This window comes from Oncorhynchus clarkii, chromosome 2 (genome assembly GCF_045791955.1).
Source record: "Oncorhynchus clarkii lewisi isolate Uvic-CL-2024 chromosome 2, UVic_Ocla_1.0, whole genome shotgun sequence".
Classification (NCBI taxonomy): Eukaryota; Metazoa; Chordata; class Actinopteri; order Salmoniformes; family Salmonidae; genus Oncorhynchus; species Oncorhynchus clarkii.
In genome coordinates this window covers 62,992,648-63,010,012 of record NC_092148.1, presented here as the reverse complement: position 1 = coordinate 63,010,012, position 17,365 = coordinate 62,992,648, and the positions used below count along the sequence as shown (strand labels likewise).

The window sequence follows — 17,365 nt, the reverse complement described above, 5'->3', positions numbered from 1 at the left end:
GTTTCATCCTGGGACCTCTATAACTCCAAGCAACCCCTGACTTCACTGAAGCAGATACTATGAGAGAGGAATACAAAGCCAGATCACCTGACTATGTTTTAGATTAGGCAAGTGTTTGGTGGCTGTAAAGTAAATAAAAGACAGTGGTATTCTCTTGAAGATGGTTCTGAGTCAGATTCAATTGGTTGGATATACTGCTATAATGCAACCCCATGTCAGTGTGTACACTTTGTCACTATCTGAAAGTGAAATAAATATGATTTTACCTCTACATCGGGACACAGGGGACCATAGTTCCCTCCTCTTTCCTATACTAACACCGTGGTGATTAACAGCCCCATTACATATTGTCCTTGAAAAGAGTATGATATGCCATAACTTTGTGTATTGAATTGAAGTAGGGATGTTCAGAAGGGACTCAGGGATCAAAGCACACATTGTAAAAGCCTCACTTGACTTTGTTGTGTTGTGTGTACAGTAATACCATGACATTCCTCCTGGGGATGAGCAGAGGAAGACCGGTATGTTTCGAGATGTGCTGTATGTGAATCCAATTCACAATGACTTCTAATCAGAGGAATAAAAGCTAAGACTGTCTATTATATTGACAAGATATAAGAGTGAGCACTAAAAATGGAAATACATGTCCTCAAAGATGGGAGGCAAGATCAGGTGGGACCATTCTAGCCAATAAGCGGGCAGACGCGTGTGAACAACAGACCATAGAGATAGATAGAGGACACTTATTTGTATTTGTGCCACCATAGGCTATTTAAAGTAGTCAGTTTTCGTCATTGGCTTATTGCCTCCAACCCAATTGACTACTTTAAAATGGTGGAATGGTAAATGGTAATGTCCATGGTAAAACGGGTTATATCCATGATGAGTCCTCTATCTCTATGACAACAGGCACTTCTCTGATATAAAGTTGTTTTTGGGTAAGTTGCCGAAACGCTACGTGCGTCCACTCATATCAGTGCATTCGTAACAACCTAACCATTACGAAATTTCTATTTGAGAAAATAAGCCTCACCTAGCAAATTAGCAATTGCATTTTTTGATGACCAAATTCAACACTCTCATGCACCTTCATACAAAAATTCCTCACTTTGTGGGCTTATTTTCGTGGACAGATTTTGTAAAACCTCGCGTCGCCTATTCCTCTCTGATAAAAGCTATTGTCAGCTAAGCAGCCGAACAACCAGCAGCACAATCAGCAATGATTGTCACAGACACGGAAGAGAACACACTGTTTGGACATGCTGAGGAAGTATTGCAGAATGCAGGATGAGCAAGAGAAAAGGGCTATGTTCCACACAGACAGACAGACATAACATTTCACATTCTGTCTGCTTCTCCTTCTGCCAATCTTTACCTTTGCACTGACACCCAACGGCACTGTTTAGAATCGAAGTGAGAGGTGGTCTTGTTTGAAAGTAAAATATAAGTGATAAAAATAAGGCGAGTTGTGCGGAAAGCCGTAAGGCACTTCCATTATGGTGGTGGTGACAGCGATCATCATGTGTTTTGTAGTAAGTAGGCATCAGGATTCACACCACACTGACCACTGAGTTCATTACATGACGACTGCTGGTTCCACAGTGTTTAGTTGCATGGAATACACATCAGATACTTTTAAGTTAAAGCCATCATCATTGCCTTTATCATTGTTATGAGTTGTTTTCTGTTATGAGGTAACAATTAAAATTGTTGTTTTATGTTCAGATAACGTTCACGTGTTGATTTTCTCCAATTGTGATGTTTTGTCTTCTGTTATTAATGTCTGGGTTTTACAGTGTGATGATGTTCCCATCCTCTCTCATGCTCTCCTGGCTGCTGCTGGTCTTGGTGGGGCTGCAGTTGTGTGTAGGGGTGGTCATGGAGCTCAGGGAGGCCTTGCTGTCTGACAGAGAGCCGCTGCTGGGCAGGGACATGCTCTGAGGGAGCGGCCGTTGCCCCAGTGACGAGGACAATGGAGACTCTCTGTGGCTGCCGTTACCATTGGACACACAGCGATGGGGCAGGTAAGGTGGCAGGCTGTCAGTCTCAATGATAAGGTCTCCGTCTCCGTCCTCGTCGCTGTCGCCCTCCGCCACGCTGTTACTGTTGCTATGGTGACTGACACTCTGAGAGGCAGTGCTGGGGGCTGAGTCATGGGAGAATGCGGAGCCTACGGATCCAGAGGAGCTGTTCCCCCCTGCCGAGACCCTGCTTGCCCGGGGCAACACGTTGTTGCGCTGGTTGGCCGGCTTCACCGTCACGATCAGGTTGTGGCTGTTGGCCACCATCATGTCTGTCACCTGGTCCAAAGACTTGCCGGCCACATCAATGCCGTTGACCTCCAGGATCTCATCGTTGACCCCCAGCAGGCCTGTGCTCTCAGCCAGGCCTCCACGCACCAGCCGCGAGATGAAGACACCAGGCACCTTCTCCACGCCCTGAGGCGTGACCCGCATGCTCACGCCGTCTCGAATATAGAAACCCAGGGGCTTGTGGGTACCGTGCTTGTGCAGGCGGACACGCCGGTGTGTCTCGGGCAGGATGTCGACATCGATGATGGAGGAGATCTGGCGGAAATCCTGGGGAAGGCCAATCATCAGGCCTGGTTTGGACTTCTGCTGAGCCGGGCGCAACCCTGCCAGGCCTTTTTTCCTCCTCTGCAAGGAGTTGGTGGCAAAGACCACAGGCTCATCCACATCTACAGGACAGAGAGAGGCACAGACAAAAGCCATGTCAGACAAAGACATAAAATGACAAGGCAGCACCAGAGTCTCAGTTCATTCCAAATATGGACCATCAAATAAATGGTAGTATGCTCTGAGACAGTAAGGGCATTATGTTCAAGATGTCAACAGCTAACCTGGGGGTAAGACATGGGTTAAATCTGGTCAGTTGGAGAGTAAAAGGAAGGGAAACAGCACAGGTTTTAAATCTCCTCTAATCTTTTCTAATGCCTCCGTCTGTCTTTCCATGTGTAAACTGTCAAAACCTAACTTTAAGCTGTGGAGAAAGTTCACCTTTCAACTCTCAAGAAGGAAGTCTCATTTCCCTACTTTACAAATACACCTATTGATATAGAATGCAGTGGTCTCACTTTATCCTGCTGTATGTTTCTTTTGGCTTTTCTCTGGGGATTCGTTAAGATCAAATATTATGTCAACCATAGAGGCCCTGGGAAGTTATATACTCATTTCTATGATGTCAACAATCTGACCTGAGATTTTCAAAAACAGTGAGTCTCTATTCCACTGTTTTCATAGTTACCACTCCCAATAGCTCTTAACCCATTTCTCCTCTCGGTCTGTCTGTCCCTCACACACACTTTATTTTCTTTTTTTCTCCACCTTTATTTAACCAGGTAGACTAGTTGAGAACAAGTTCTCATTTGAAACTGCGACCTGGCCAAGATAAAGCAAAGCAGTTCGACACATACAACAACACAGAGTTACACTTGGAATAAACAAACATACAATCAATAATACAGTAGAAAAAGTATATATACAGCATGTGCAAATGAGGTGGGTTAAGGGAGGTAAGGCAATAAATAGGCCATGGTGGCGAAGTAATTACAATATACCAATTAAACACTGTAATGGTAGAATGTGCAGAAGATGAATGTGCAAGTAGAGATACTGGGGTGCAAAGGAGCAAGATAAATAAATACAGTATGGGGATGAGGTAGTTGGATGGGTTATTTACAGACGGGCTATGTACAGGTGCAGTGATCTGTGAGCTGCTCTGACAACTGGTGCTTAAAGCCAGTGAAGGAGATATTAGTCTCCAGCTTCAGTGATTTTTGCAGTTTGTTCCAGTCATTGGCAGCAGAGAACTGGAAGGATAGGAGGCCAAAGGAAGAATTGGCTTTGGGGGTGACCAGTGAGATTTACCTGCTGGAGTGTGTGCTAGGAGTGGGTGCTGCTATGGTGACCAGTGAGCTGAAATAATGCGGGGCTTTACCTAGCAGAGACTTGAAGATCACCTGGAGCCAGTGGGTTTGGCAACGAGTATGAAGCGAGGGCCAGCCAACGAGAGCGTACAGGTCACAGTGGCGGGTAGTATATGGCGCTTTGGTGACAAAACGGATGGCACTGTGATAGATTGCATCCAAGTTGTTGAGTAGAGTGTTGGAGGTTATTTTGATCGGTAGGATGGTCAGTTTTACGAGGGCATGTTTGGCAGCATGAGTGAAGGATGCTATGTTGTGAAATAAGAAGCCAATTCTAGATTGGAAATGTTTAATTTGAGTCTGGAAGGAGAGTTTACAGTCTAACCAGACACCTACAGTCATGGTCAAAAGTTTTGAGAATGACACAAATATTAATTTCCAAAGTTTGCTGCTTCAGTGTCTTTAGATATTTTTTGTCAGATGTTACTATGGAATACTGAAGTATAATTACAAGCATTTCATAAGTGTCAAAGGCTTTTATTGACAATTACATGAAGTTGATGCAAAGAGTCAATATTTGCAGTGTTGACCCTTTTTTTTCAAGACCTCTGCAATCTGCCCTGGCATGCTGTCATTAACTTCTGGGCCACATCCTGACTGATGGCAGCCCATTCTTGCATAATCAATGCTTGGATTTTGTCAGAATTTGTGGGGTTTTGTTTGTATGCCTCTTAAAGATTGATCACAAGTTCTCAATGGGATTAAGGTCTGGGGAGTTTCCTGGCCATGGACCCAAAATATTGATGTTTTGTTTCCCGAGCCACTTAGTTATCACTTTTGCCTTATGGCAAGGTACTCCATCATGCTGGAAAAGGCCTTGTTCGTCACCAAACTGTTCCTGGATGGTTGGGAGAAGTTGCTCTCGGAGGATGTGTTGGTACCATTTTTTATTCATGGCTGTGTTCTTAGGCAAAATTGTGAGTGAGCCCACTCCCTTGGATGAGAAGCAACCCCACACATGAATGGTCTCAGCATGCTTTACTGCATGACGTAGGACTGATGGTAGCGCTCACCTTGTCTTCTCCGGACAAGCTTTTTTCCATATGCCCCAAACAATCGGAAAGGGGATTCAGAGAAAATGACTTTACCCCAGTCCTCAGCAGTCCAATCCCTGTACCTTTTGCAGAATATCAGTCTGTCCCTGATGTTTTTCCTGGAGAGAAGTGGCTTATTTGCTGCCCTTCTTGACACCAGGCCATCCTCCAAATGTCTTCGCCTCACTGTGCACGCAGATGCACTCACACCTGCCTGCTGCCATTCCTGAGCAAGCTCTGTACTGGTGGTGCCCCGATCCCGCAGCTGAATCAACTTTAGGAGACGGTCCTGGCACTTGCTGGACTTTCTTGGGCGCCCTGAAGCATTCTTCACAACAATTGAACCGTTTTCTTTGAAGTTCTTGATGCTCCGATAAATGGTTGATTTAGGTGCAATCTTACTGGCAGCAATATCCTTGCCTGTGAAGCCCTTTTTGCGCGAAGCAATGATGACAGCACATGTTTCCTTGCAGGTAATCATGATTGACAGAGGAAGAACAATGATTCCAAGCACCACCCTCCTTTTGAAGCTTCCAGTCTGTTATTCAAACTCAATCAGCATGACAGAGTGATCTCCAGCCTTGTCCTCATCAACACTCACACCTGTGTTAATGAGAGAATCACTGACATGTCAGCTGGTCCTTTTGTGGCAGGGCTGAAATGCAGTGGAATTTTTTGGGGGGGGATTCACTTCATTTGCATGGCAAAGAGGGAATTTGCAATTAATTGCAATTCATCTGATCACTCTTCATAACATCCTGGAGTATATGCAAATTGCCATCATACAAACTGAGGCAGCAGACTTTGTGAAAATGTATATTTGTGTCATTCTTAAAACTTTTGGCCATGACTGTAGGTATTTGTAGTTGTCCACATATTCTAAGTCAAAACCGTTCAGAGTAGTGATGCTGGACGGGCGGGCAGGTGCAGGCAGCGATCGGTTGAAGAGCATGCACTTAATTTTACAGTTGGAGGCCACGGAAGGAGAGTTGTATGGCATTGAAGCTCATCTGGAGGTTAGTTAACACCGTGTCAAAAGAAGGGCCAGAGGTATACAGAATGGTGTCGTCTGCGTATAGGTGGATCAAAGAATCACCAGCAGCAAGAGCGACATCATTGATGTATACAGAGAAGAGAGTCGGCCCGAGAATTGAACCCTGTGGCACCCCCATAGAGACTGCAAGAGGTCCGGACAACAGAGCAACCTTGTGCTGATTGAGAGCAGAGATTGCTGGGAACAGGAGAACAGTACTTCAGAACCTGCCCCAGAGACAGACAGTCAGTCAGAGATGGAGCAGGGGTAGTGGGGTATGTGTAAGGACACAGTGAGGATTTCCATAACTCTCAACCACTACTGAGGGGTCAGAGGTTGTGAAACGGAATCAGATTGCATACCAGTCAGATGAATCACAGCTTCAGTCCCCACTGTTTACATTAAACAGTCAAGACAGCCTAGCTCTATCATCACACCCACCTGACACATTCTCTGGTGTGACAGAAATAAACAAAATGTGTTGTTTTTTGTGCTAGCTGGCAGGTAGCAGCACAGAGAGGAACCACTCAGGGCTCTGTTCTAAATGTGAAGTGACACTTGCTGGGGAGGAGAGAATATTTTAAGTTATTTTTAAACTGCAGAGAAGGATGTGCTGTGTGATCCTGTTTCTCAGAAAGACACAGAGGAGAGGTCTGGATGTGGTTATGTGGAGCACTGCCTGCTGAGAGGGTGAAACATGGGAAGTCATCAACACCTTAGAGAGGCCATGGCAAAAGAAAGAGAGCTTTTCCCTGTTTGGTTAGAGCTTTGGGAGATCACTGTATGACTAATGTGTATCATGGAGGATGCAGTGGATATGATCCTATCATTCAACACTGGTAAAAGCACACTTAGCTAGTGGCTAGTAATTGCCAATAGGTTTTATGGATGACAACAAACAGATTTGACCAAAGCCACAGGCTGTTGTATGAAGGGATAGATAAAATTGAGATTTGATGTATATCCAGGCTCAACTAGAGGGCATGAGACATAACAAGTGGGTGACAGTCTGGCCAGACTAGCTGTGAACCCTGACCTCAACACTATGAAGTGAAAACAATCTTCTGGTCACAACAGAAAAGCTCTTCCAACATGGAGAATACACAGAAAACCCAGTATATTCACTGTATATATGCCAATACTATAAACATTTGCCAGTTATGGAAAGTGTGTGTGGTACAGTTTACATTTATCTGTATGTTTGTGTTAATAACATACAGTTTAAGTCGGAGGTTTACATACACCTTAGCCTTAACCTTAACAATTAAACTCAGTTTTTCACAATTCCTGACATTTAATCCTAGTAAAAATTCCCTGTCTTAGGTCAGTTAGGATCACCACTTTATTTTAAGAATGTGAAATGTCAGAATAATAGTAGAGAATGATTTATTTCAGCTTTTATTTATTTCACCACATTTCCAGTGGGTCAGAAGTTTACATACACTCAATTAGTATTTGGTAGCATTGACTTTCAATTGTTTAACTTGGGTCAAACGTTTCAGGTAGCCTTCCACAAGCTTCCCACAATACGTTGGGGGAATTTTGGCCCAGTCGTCCTGACAGAGCTGCTGTAACTGAGTCAGGTTTGTAGGCCTTCTTGCTCGCACACGCTTTTTCAGTTCTGCCCACACATTTTCTATAGGATTGAGGTCAGGGCTTTGTGATGGCCACTCCAATACCTTGACTTTGTTGTCGTCAAGCCATTTTGCCACAACTTTGGAAGTATGCTTGGGGTCATTGTGCATTTGGAAGACTCATTTGCGACCAAGCTTTAACTTCCTGACTGATGTCTTGAGATGTTGCTTCAATATATCCACATAATTTTCCACCCTCATGATGCCATCTATTTTGTGAAGTGCACCAGTCCCTCCTGCAGCAATCACCCCCACAACATGATGCTGCCACCCCTGTGCTTCACGGTTGGGATGGTGTTCTTCGGCTTGCAAGCCTACCCCTTTTTCCTCTAAACATAACGATGGTCATTATGGCCAAACAGTTCTATTTTTTTTTCATCAGACCAGAGGACATTTCTCCAAAAAGTACAATCTTTGTCCCCATGTGCAGTTGCAAACCATAGTCTGGATTTTTTATGGCGGTTTGGGAGCAGTGGCTTCTTCCTTGCTGGGTGGTCTTTCAGATTATGTCGATATAGAACAAGTTTTACTGTGGATATAGATATTTTTGTACCTGTTTGCTCCAGTATCTTCACACAGTCCTTTGCTGTTGTTCTGGGATTGATTTGCACTTTTCGCACCAAAGAACGTTCATCTCTAGGAGACAGAACGTGTCTCCTTTCTGAGCGGTATGATGGCTGCGTGGTCCCATGGTGTTTATACGTGCATACTATTGTTTGTACAGATGAACGTGGTACCTTCAGGTGTTTGGAAATTGCTCCCAAGGATGAACCAGGCTTGTAGAGGTCCACAATTTTTATCTGAGGTCCTGACTGATTTTTTTTGGATTTTCCCATGATGTCAAGCAAAGAGGCACTAATTTTGAAGGTAGGCCTTGAAATACATCCACAGGTACACCTCCAATTGATTCAAATTATGTCAATTAGCCTATCAGAAGCTTCTAAAGCCATGACATCATTTTCCAAGCTGTTTAAAGTCACAGTCAACTTAGTGTATGTAAACTTCTGACCCACTGGAATTGTGATACAGTGAATTTTATAAGTGAAATAATCTGTCTGTAAACAATTGTTGGAAAAAATTACTTGTGTCATGCACAAAGTAGATGTCCTAACCGACTTGCCAAAACTATAGTTTGTTAACAATACATTTGTGGAGTGGTTGAAAAACAAGTTTTAATGACTCCAACCTAAGTGTATGTAAACTTCCGACTTCAACTGTACATGTTTGTGTGCCTGGGTGGGTTTAACTCAAGTGTTTGTTTGTGTAGGTCTGTTTGTGTAGTTCTGTTTGTGAGTGTTCCACAGTCCTCACAGAGCTGTAGTCAGCCCTGTCCCCCTTCATTAGTTGTATTGTCTGGACCCCCACAGAGAGCAGAGCAGCCTCTGTTATTAAACCCACTCATAGGCTGGAGGAGCCGGGCTGGAGGGTGAGCCCAACCGGAGAGCACGTGCAGGGCTGGGTCAGGAGGAAGGGAGGGATGGGGCCCAGGGTTACAGACCAGGAGGGTTGGTTCTGCTCAATGATCTATAGTAGGTGTCAATAAAACATTTTTTAAAGAGCCTGCAGTACAGGGAGCACTGCAATACCTTCTGAATGATGCTTCCTCTGCACTGTGCACAATATCCCCACAGAGAGAATGCCAGAGTTCATTACAATGGTCTGTAAATGAGTCTTGACATAACAGCTAACTCACACAGACATGCAGGTTAACAGAGATTGAGGGCAAGACCACAGCTACTGTCTATAGACGAACGGGGGAAATGCCTGCTACTAGAAATAACCCATCTGGAGTAAAATGTCTCTATTTCCCCTTTTTCTACATTTCAGTATCTACTTCTCTTTCCCGCCCTCTCCTTCTCGCCCTGGTGTCTGTGTGGTTGTATCGGTACACAGTGTAAGCATTGCTAGCCCAGGGGTCTGTGTGGTCTATGAGTTCTTTACTGGGCTGAGCTGTATTATTGACCAACTGGGCTATAATGTGGTTTAATGGTGAGTGAGATCAGAGGCTAATGTGCAGAGTGGCTAGCTACAGGGATACTGTCCCCCTAGTGTAAATGTCTAAGTGTGTGTGTGCCTGCATTAGTGCCGATGTAAGGAGGAACCATTGAAACCATCCCTTCACCAGGTCCTGTACCATCTATACTCCCACTTATCTTACAAAGGAAAGAACAAACACACACAAAAAAATGTACACATTTCTAGGTATACCTGTATGCCTGTAATATACACAGACAACTTGGAAAATCTTTGCCCTGCGGTGAGGGGTTGTGGGAGGCTCCAACACATTCCAGAACAAACTGCTCTGATCTCCTAGCAACGTATTCCCCCTGTGCTTCCCTCACTATATCAAATGAATCAACTACCCACCTCGCTAGATCATGTGATCTCTGTAGGCTACATCATGAATCACCTGACTCATGTTATACACTGCATTACGTTACTGCAGCACAGGAGAGAGTAAATACCTGTTAATAACCAGCGTCAGGAGGTCAATTCACTTCTGAATAACTGCTGACATCTTACATATCCTTGAGCATGTTGAGTTTAATACAATCATTATTTGCAACAAAGCTGGTATTATAAAGGTGAGATTGCTGCATGTCAAGACAACAAGGCAGACACTAGATTGAAACACTGAGAAGGGCTGAGGTGGGTGAGTTCAGTAGCGCTGGGCCTTAGGGGAGGACATTGAAGTGAATCCAGCAGTGGAGAGATGGGCTTATAGTATTCATGACTCTACCAGAATTGGAAATAACTATAATACAGCTAGACGTCTGCAGCCTTCAGGCATAGACACTGCTGATCCTCTCAGACATCTCAACCCTCTCCCACTGGATCCTATAGAAATGCTGCTTTACCCCACTTCCCCAAGAGCCTCTCTGACTCTCACACACAGAGGACAAGGAGCAGAGGGGTTGAGAGAGTGGGAGTATGAGAGTGTGAGAGAGAAAGAGACAGAGACACAGAGAGACCCATCAATTTGCCTCCTGCCCTTGTCTAGCCTATAGTGACAGATCCCTCTGTGCTGCCATCCATGCTAACCTGGGAGGATGTCCCCAGAGAATTCACTGTGTCCCTGTCCTCAGGACCTGGGGGAGGGGGTTGGTCTCCCAAGGAAAGCTACACAGAGAGGTGTGTATTAAGTATCTATGGGTATGGAGTCAACATCTGTCTCTCTGCTCAGCCATAAGCAGATTATGCTGCCTCTTTCAAATAAAATAGGGTGAAAAGGGCATTTGAACTGGTTTAGTTTGCCTCCATTTTGATACAATGCCTTCTTGTCTATAGTTCAGACAGACATGCTATTGCAGAATATGATAGCTTATTGACAGTGGAGTTACACCTCCATACTGTGTTATTGCAGTGTAACAGCTTATTGACAGTGGAGTTACACCTCCGTACTGTGTTATTGCAGTGTAACAGCTTATTGGTTGTGAGTTTGCACTTCATAATGCTGTGTTATTGCAGAGTGTAACAGCTTATTGACTAGCTATACATCACAATGGCAGGTTATTACAGAATAACAGATCTCACTGACTGACTGGCTGTCTGCAGGTGTTGTAAGGCTGCTGAAATCTAGTCGCTTATTTCTGACCATATATACAAATACTAAAAATGTCATGCATTTTTCTGCAGCACCGTTAGCCTTTTTTCTATTGTTTAGGACCAGTTGGCACTACTCTGTATTGAGTGAGAACCCACCACAGCTGGGATAAGTAGTGCTGAGTTTAGCACTATTTAGCTGTCTCGATTCCTTTGAGGAAACAGCTAGCTGATTTCACGCTCTAATCAGACAGACAGCAATGGTCCAATGACTTAGTAACTGCTCCGTCACATCACATAAATCTGACTGGGAGAGTCCTGCCTTCGGGGCAAACAGGCACCACTACTCCCTCTTGCCCTGATACCAGCCATGCTGGTAGGTTGTTTCTTCCTCACCCTCATTGTTCTTGTCTCCTTCATTCTAGATTATGAAAACGATCATCACCATGAACACGGGTCCCACTCTGAGCTCATTGTCCTACCCTGGCTGTCATGCTGTGAGCAGGCCAGGCAGTGGAATGGAAAGCATGGCCTGGCAGAACCAGCACCAGCGAGCCCCCATCCTCCAGGGTTGGGGGTTTGAGTGATGGACACCTGATGCTGCCAGCAGGAAGCAGATCAGAGTACTGTGGAGGCATCTCTTTGGCACCACATCTCCTGGATCCCCTTACAATGTCTGGCCACTGGCCGCATTGCAGCGCTGCTCCAAGAATAAACTATGCCTGTCGCAACATTCCAACAGCTGAGCTCTGTTGTTCATCAATGTTCAGATAGGAACATCTTTAAAAATGTTCTCCAAATAAAGATCATATATGATCCAGGAGTTATATTAATCCTGTGATCTAACTAGGAAAAAGTGTTTTCCTGGTCAGGGCCTGTATCCACAAAGCATCTCAGAAAAGTTCCTAGGAATCCTGTTCAAACCTATTTTAAAATGGCAATCAGAAGTTGAAAAAAATGATAGTGTCATCCCTGCCCAAGTTTCGGTAAAAAGCTGAGGGATGGGGCTGGAGATGCACAACCACTCAAATTCATAGGCAGAGCTATGGATGCAAGGACTGACCATCCATGATATCAACATTATAGTTCCAACCATGTTTTGAGGCTATATTGTAATTCACGAGATATTTATAAGTTGTGTTTCTCAAGCATTAATGGGTACATTCTAAAAATGGATGTAGCAACGCCAGATTGCCCCTTCAAGACAAAAGAAACCTCCCAGCTCAGAGTAGGTTCTAGGATGATCTTAAGATCCTGCTCAGACAAACTCTGAGCCAGGAGTAAAATCAACTCAGAAAAGTTTCATCTCAGCTGGTAATCACGACAGTTTGAGGTACTACAAAGGAAAGATAGTGATGACGCTCATTGACATTGTTTTAATGAAATGTGAAATGTATAGCACACTTCGACAAACCATGGTGAATGTGACTGTACATCAAATGTTGCAATGATAAAACATTTGATATAATTTCTGACTGACACAATCACTTTGACTACTCTTAATTCTTGTCTAATTTGTTGGCGTGTCTAATATATATATATTTCTGGACCAATTCTGATATTTTGAATAATGTGATAGGCATATGAATCATATATTATATTGGTTGTTAAGAGGAATTCTGATAATATCACACTTGTCACTCCCATTTAACAACTCTAAATTGCTTTGGCACAGTGGGCTAGGCATTAAGTCACTTGCTGATAATATTGTATAAAACATTTGAAAGGTCTATCATTTTTACCAAACACAATCAAAGTTAACATTGGCCTAAAATGTGTTCAATTACCCAATTTAGGCACCTTTTTTAAATAATGGGATATTGCGCTCCAAATGGACAACTTGAAATAACAGGATGTAGGTTCATTAAATAATCAAAATAATAAAAAGTGATAATTTATTAACCTAGTGGTTATAAGTAGCTATCATGTGAATTAGGCCTCGTTAAATCGTTGTCAAAAGCTAAAGAGATATTGTTGCATGTAGATGTAGATTATTTATGGGTCGATCATATAGAAATATTAAAACATTGCCTGTCTATAGCGCAGAAACCACTGTCTTGCTGCCTTTTGCAAGACACCTGCTGGTAACTCTTAACTGGTTAAGCGCATGAGGTTTCCTAATGAGGTTTCCGCTCATGACTAATGAGGCTTCATGCATAGCTTTTATTTAGACTCATAGAGAAGTAGGAGTAATATGGCTCCATTCTCAGCACTTACAACCATTTTTCTACTCTGTGATGCTACGTGGATACAGCCCTGGTCACAAGGTAAAGAAAAACTTTCCCTACACATATAGTCTGACTGACCTCCCCAGCCAGGTTGGTGGATATAGAGTCCACTGCGGGGGGGGGGGGGGGGGCATATGGTCACCATGACAACGCCCCACTGTTTCCATCGCATATAAACAGCAACAATGGGTCTTCCCACTGCCATCTAGAAAGGAGCCTCAGCATAGCCCAACTAAACGAATACAGGCAACACAGTATCAACACACAAACACACTTCTATTCTGATTGAAAGACAACATAGTTTGTTAGTGGAGCAGCAGATCAGATCAGCAATCACGTGCTGCACGGGAGGCCGGATCAGCAGTAGGCCACGTACCTGTGTGTGTATGTAAGTGTGTCTTGATCAGTGGGACGTAACTAATGGGGCTTGTCTTGGATTACCCTTTAAAATTGAGGGCAGCTCTTATCCCATCCCAGGATTATTACTGAGGCACAGACACAAGGGGGCCCCACTCCAGACACCACAAACACTGGGACCTGGTCTATATCCTCCCCACCCCCACGGGACTAACCCTGATCACACTATAAACCTCTGGAAACTGGACGATGGAGAACTATAGCTTTCACAATACAGTCTCAAACACAGCATCATTAATATAGACGATCCTCCCCCCTGTGTGTTTACTGTTGAAACGTCTCATTAGTTCCATGTTCCTTTGTCATTTTGGCAGCATTCTATTCTTGTCTTCTGTACCACCTGCTGCTGCCTATTCCCTTACAGTATGCTATTTCATGTATATGTGACAGTGTAAACACTGAGCTGGATCATGAGACAGTATGATGTCACCATCAATATGAGCTGAGTCATCCTCGTGGTAGGCGTACTGTAGTGTACATACGTACACATTCCATTCAGAATCCAAAAATGGACTGTAGACAGCTGCCAAAACCAGCAAGCATTCTTAAAACCCTCAAACAATGCCCACACCTTCTCTCTGACCTCAGCAGGCAGCACACTCAGACTCACAACTGTCCCTTCAAAGGCCCTCTCCTCCTCTAGCCTCTGTTTCTATTTGTGGGTGCTCTGTTTTTACACATCCATACTGCTAGTCTCTGGAAAGAAACACATCTGAAAAGGACTGTCCTGCTATATATGTGATGCTCAATAAACCACTGGCGCTTAGATTGAAGACCGGATCACAAACCACTGAAATAAGACCAAAAACAGTCATGCAGTATGTGGAAGGAATTTCATCTTGTAAATCTGAGTGGGAAACTGGAAATTGAAAACTCTACATTACTCTGTTACACTACAAAGTGGTTTACAGTCGCTCCATTGTTAATGTTACAATCAACTTGGTAACTGCACCTCTATATCAACTAGTCAATATTGGCCAGGAAACCGGTCAACAGCCCTGGGTTATACTGCCCTGTATTCACACTGCTGACAACCTATTGATCCTCAGTGGCATTGGGCATCTACCCACCTACCACGCCAACCTGTGGTTGGTAACATCCTGTTTTCAAGCCTCCAGTGTACCCGCTGCATGCCAGTACATTCCTGCCAGTGCCTCCACTCCTTCCCCAGCCTCTAAAGACACAAGAATGCAACAAACAAGCAACGCACCAGGCTGGCTGTTTCACAGAAACAAGAAATCACAGCAGCTCTCAGGAATCTCAGAGGCTGAAAGACATGGAGAATGACTTGGCTAGAGAAGACATTCAGAGGCTGCCCTAAGTAACAATGGGTGATATATGCAGGTGTTTTATCTTCTGATCGGATATGGCATGCAAAACCCTGCCCAGGTACATAACATAGAACCTGCCCAGGCACATTACAGAGAACCGTGCCCAGGCACATTACAGAGAACCCTGCCCAGGCACATTACAGAGAACCCCGCCCAGGCACATTACAGAGAACCCCGCCCAGGCACATTACAGAGAACCCCGCCCAGGCACATTACAGAGAACCCCGCCCAGGCACATTACAGAGAACCCCGCCCAGGCACATTACAGAGAACCCCGCCCAGGCACATTACAGAGAACCCCGCCCAGGCACATTACAGAGAACCCCGCCCAGGCACATTACAGAGAACCCCGCCCAGGCACATTACAGAGAACCCCGCCCAGGCACATTACAGAGAACCCCGCCCAGGCACATTACAGAGAACCCCGCCCAGGCACATTACAGAGAACCCTGCCCAGGCACATTAGAGAACCCTGCCCAACCCCGCCCAGGCACATTACAGAGAACCCTGCCCAGACACATTACAGACAACCCTGCCCAGGCACATTACAGACAACCCTGCCCAGGCACATTACAGAGAACCCTGCCCAGGCACATTACAGAGAACCCTGCCCAGGCACATTACAGAGAACCCCGCCCAGGCACATTACAGAGAACCCCGCCCAGGCACATTACAGAGAACCCCGCCCAGGCACATTACAGAGAACCCTGCCCAGGCACATTACAGAGAACCCTGCCCAGGCACATTACAGACAACCCTGCCCAGGCACATTACAGAGAACCCTGCCCAGGCACATTACAGAGAACCCTGCCCAGGCACATTACAGAGAACCCCGCCCAGGCACATTACAGAGAACCCCGCCCAGGCACATTACAGAGAACCCCGCCCAGGCACATTACAGAGAACCCTGCCCAGGCACATTACAGAGAACCCTGCCCAGGCACATTACAGACAACCCTGCCCAGGCACATTACAGAGAACCCTGCCCAGGCACATTACAGAGAACCCTGCCCAGGCACATTACAGAGAACCCCGCCCAGGCACATTACAGAGAACCCCGCCCAGGTACATTACATAGAACCCTGCCCAGGTACATACACCTGCACAGCAGATGTTCCTAGCAGTACTCACACTCTGCCTACTTTCCTCATTCCCTTCTCTCTCGCTCCTCTGCTCTGCTTTCCTGATACAACCTATCTTTCGATCTCCAAACCTAGGAATATTTGATTTCACTCCGTCTGTAACGACAGTGGAGATGCTATCATGCAATTAAGTGTGCAAAGACACAGCAGGATTGGGGGAATGTCTTCTACAACCACATCATAAATACATTCGCTCTCTGTCTTCCTCCCAGTCCTATACATAACTCAAATGCATTCTCAGGCACACACACACACACACGCACACGCACACGCACACACACCTCGGGGTACTGAGCAGCTGATGCAGCCTCAGTTGTGCGTGTGCTGGATGAACATAAGGGAATCTCTCCTACTCTGCTAAAAAACAGCAGCACAGCCAATGGGCTTTGCACCAGCATGCCGGCCCACAGTAACACCTCTGATACACTACCTAAAGCACTCCTGCATGACTACATTGGAGCACGGTTTGAATGTGCAAATTGTTTTGAACTTAGTTGTAGTGTGTGGTTATGTTTGTTCAGGTAAGGGAGACGGGAGGTTGACTTTCAATGTTAGCTAGAGGAGATCTTCCTGGATGTGTCTTCAGGGCCCTCTCATGAGAGAGTGAGCAGGGAGAGGGGAAATGAGGGAAGAAAGGGTTCTCTTCTCCCTGCTCACTATCTCCAGAGAGGGCCCTGAAGACACATCCAGGAAGATCTCCTCTAGCTAACATTGAAACGCTTTCTTCCCTCTTTATATCTCTATCCCCCCTTTTCCTGCTTCCTCTCAGTCAATGTGAATTAGCCGATTAAACCCCAGCTTTTAAAGCAGTCTGCTGAAATAAATCTTCAAGGAAGTAGATTTAGCAACCACAAAATATATATTATTTTCACTAATCCATGCTTCTCAGACTGCCAGCTATTGCCCAGCTAATTCCATAGACCTTTGCTACTGGCTTCTTATGACTGTACCAGGAGATTGAGGACAGACATGGTAGCTAGCTAGTTGAGAATGGCGATGGGCTAGTGGACTCACTGGGCTGAGAGACACCATAGGTGTTTTGTGCTGGGATTCTGGG

General features: G+C 45.0%; 1 protein-coding gene across 1 annotated transcript in view; it reads right to left on the bottom strand.

The window, feature by feature from the left end:
- Positions 1 to 1,680: 1,680 nt before the first annotated feature.
- Positions 1,681 to 17,365, bottom strand: part of LOC139371395 (partitioning defective 6 homolog alpha-like) — a 33,380-nt gene continuing 17,695 nt past the window's right edge. The window contains exon 3 of the mRNA XM_071111786.1: positions 1,681 to 2,698. Coding sequence (XP_070967887.1) covers positions 1,791 to 2,698 — 908 coding nt within the window. The 3' untranslated portion in view covers positions 1,681 to 1,790. The remainder of the gene's footprint in view (positions 2,699 to 17,365) is intronic.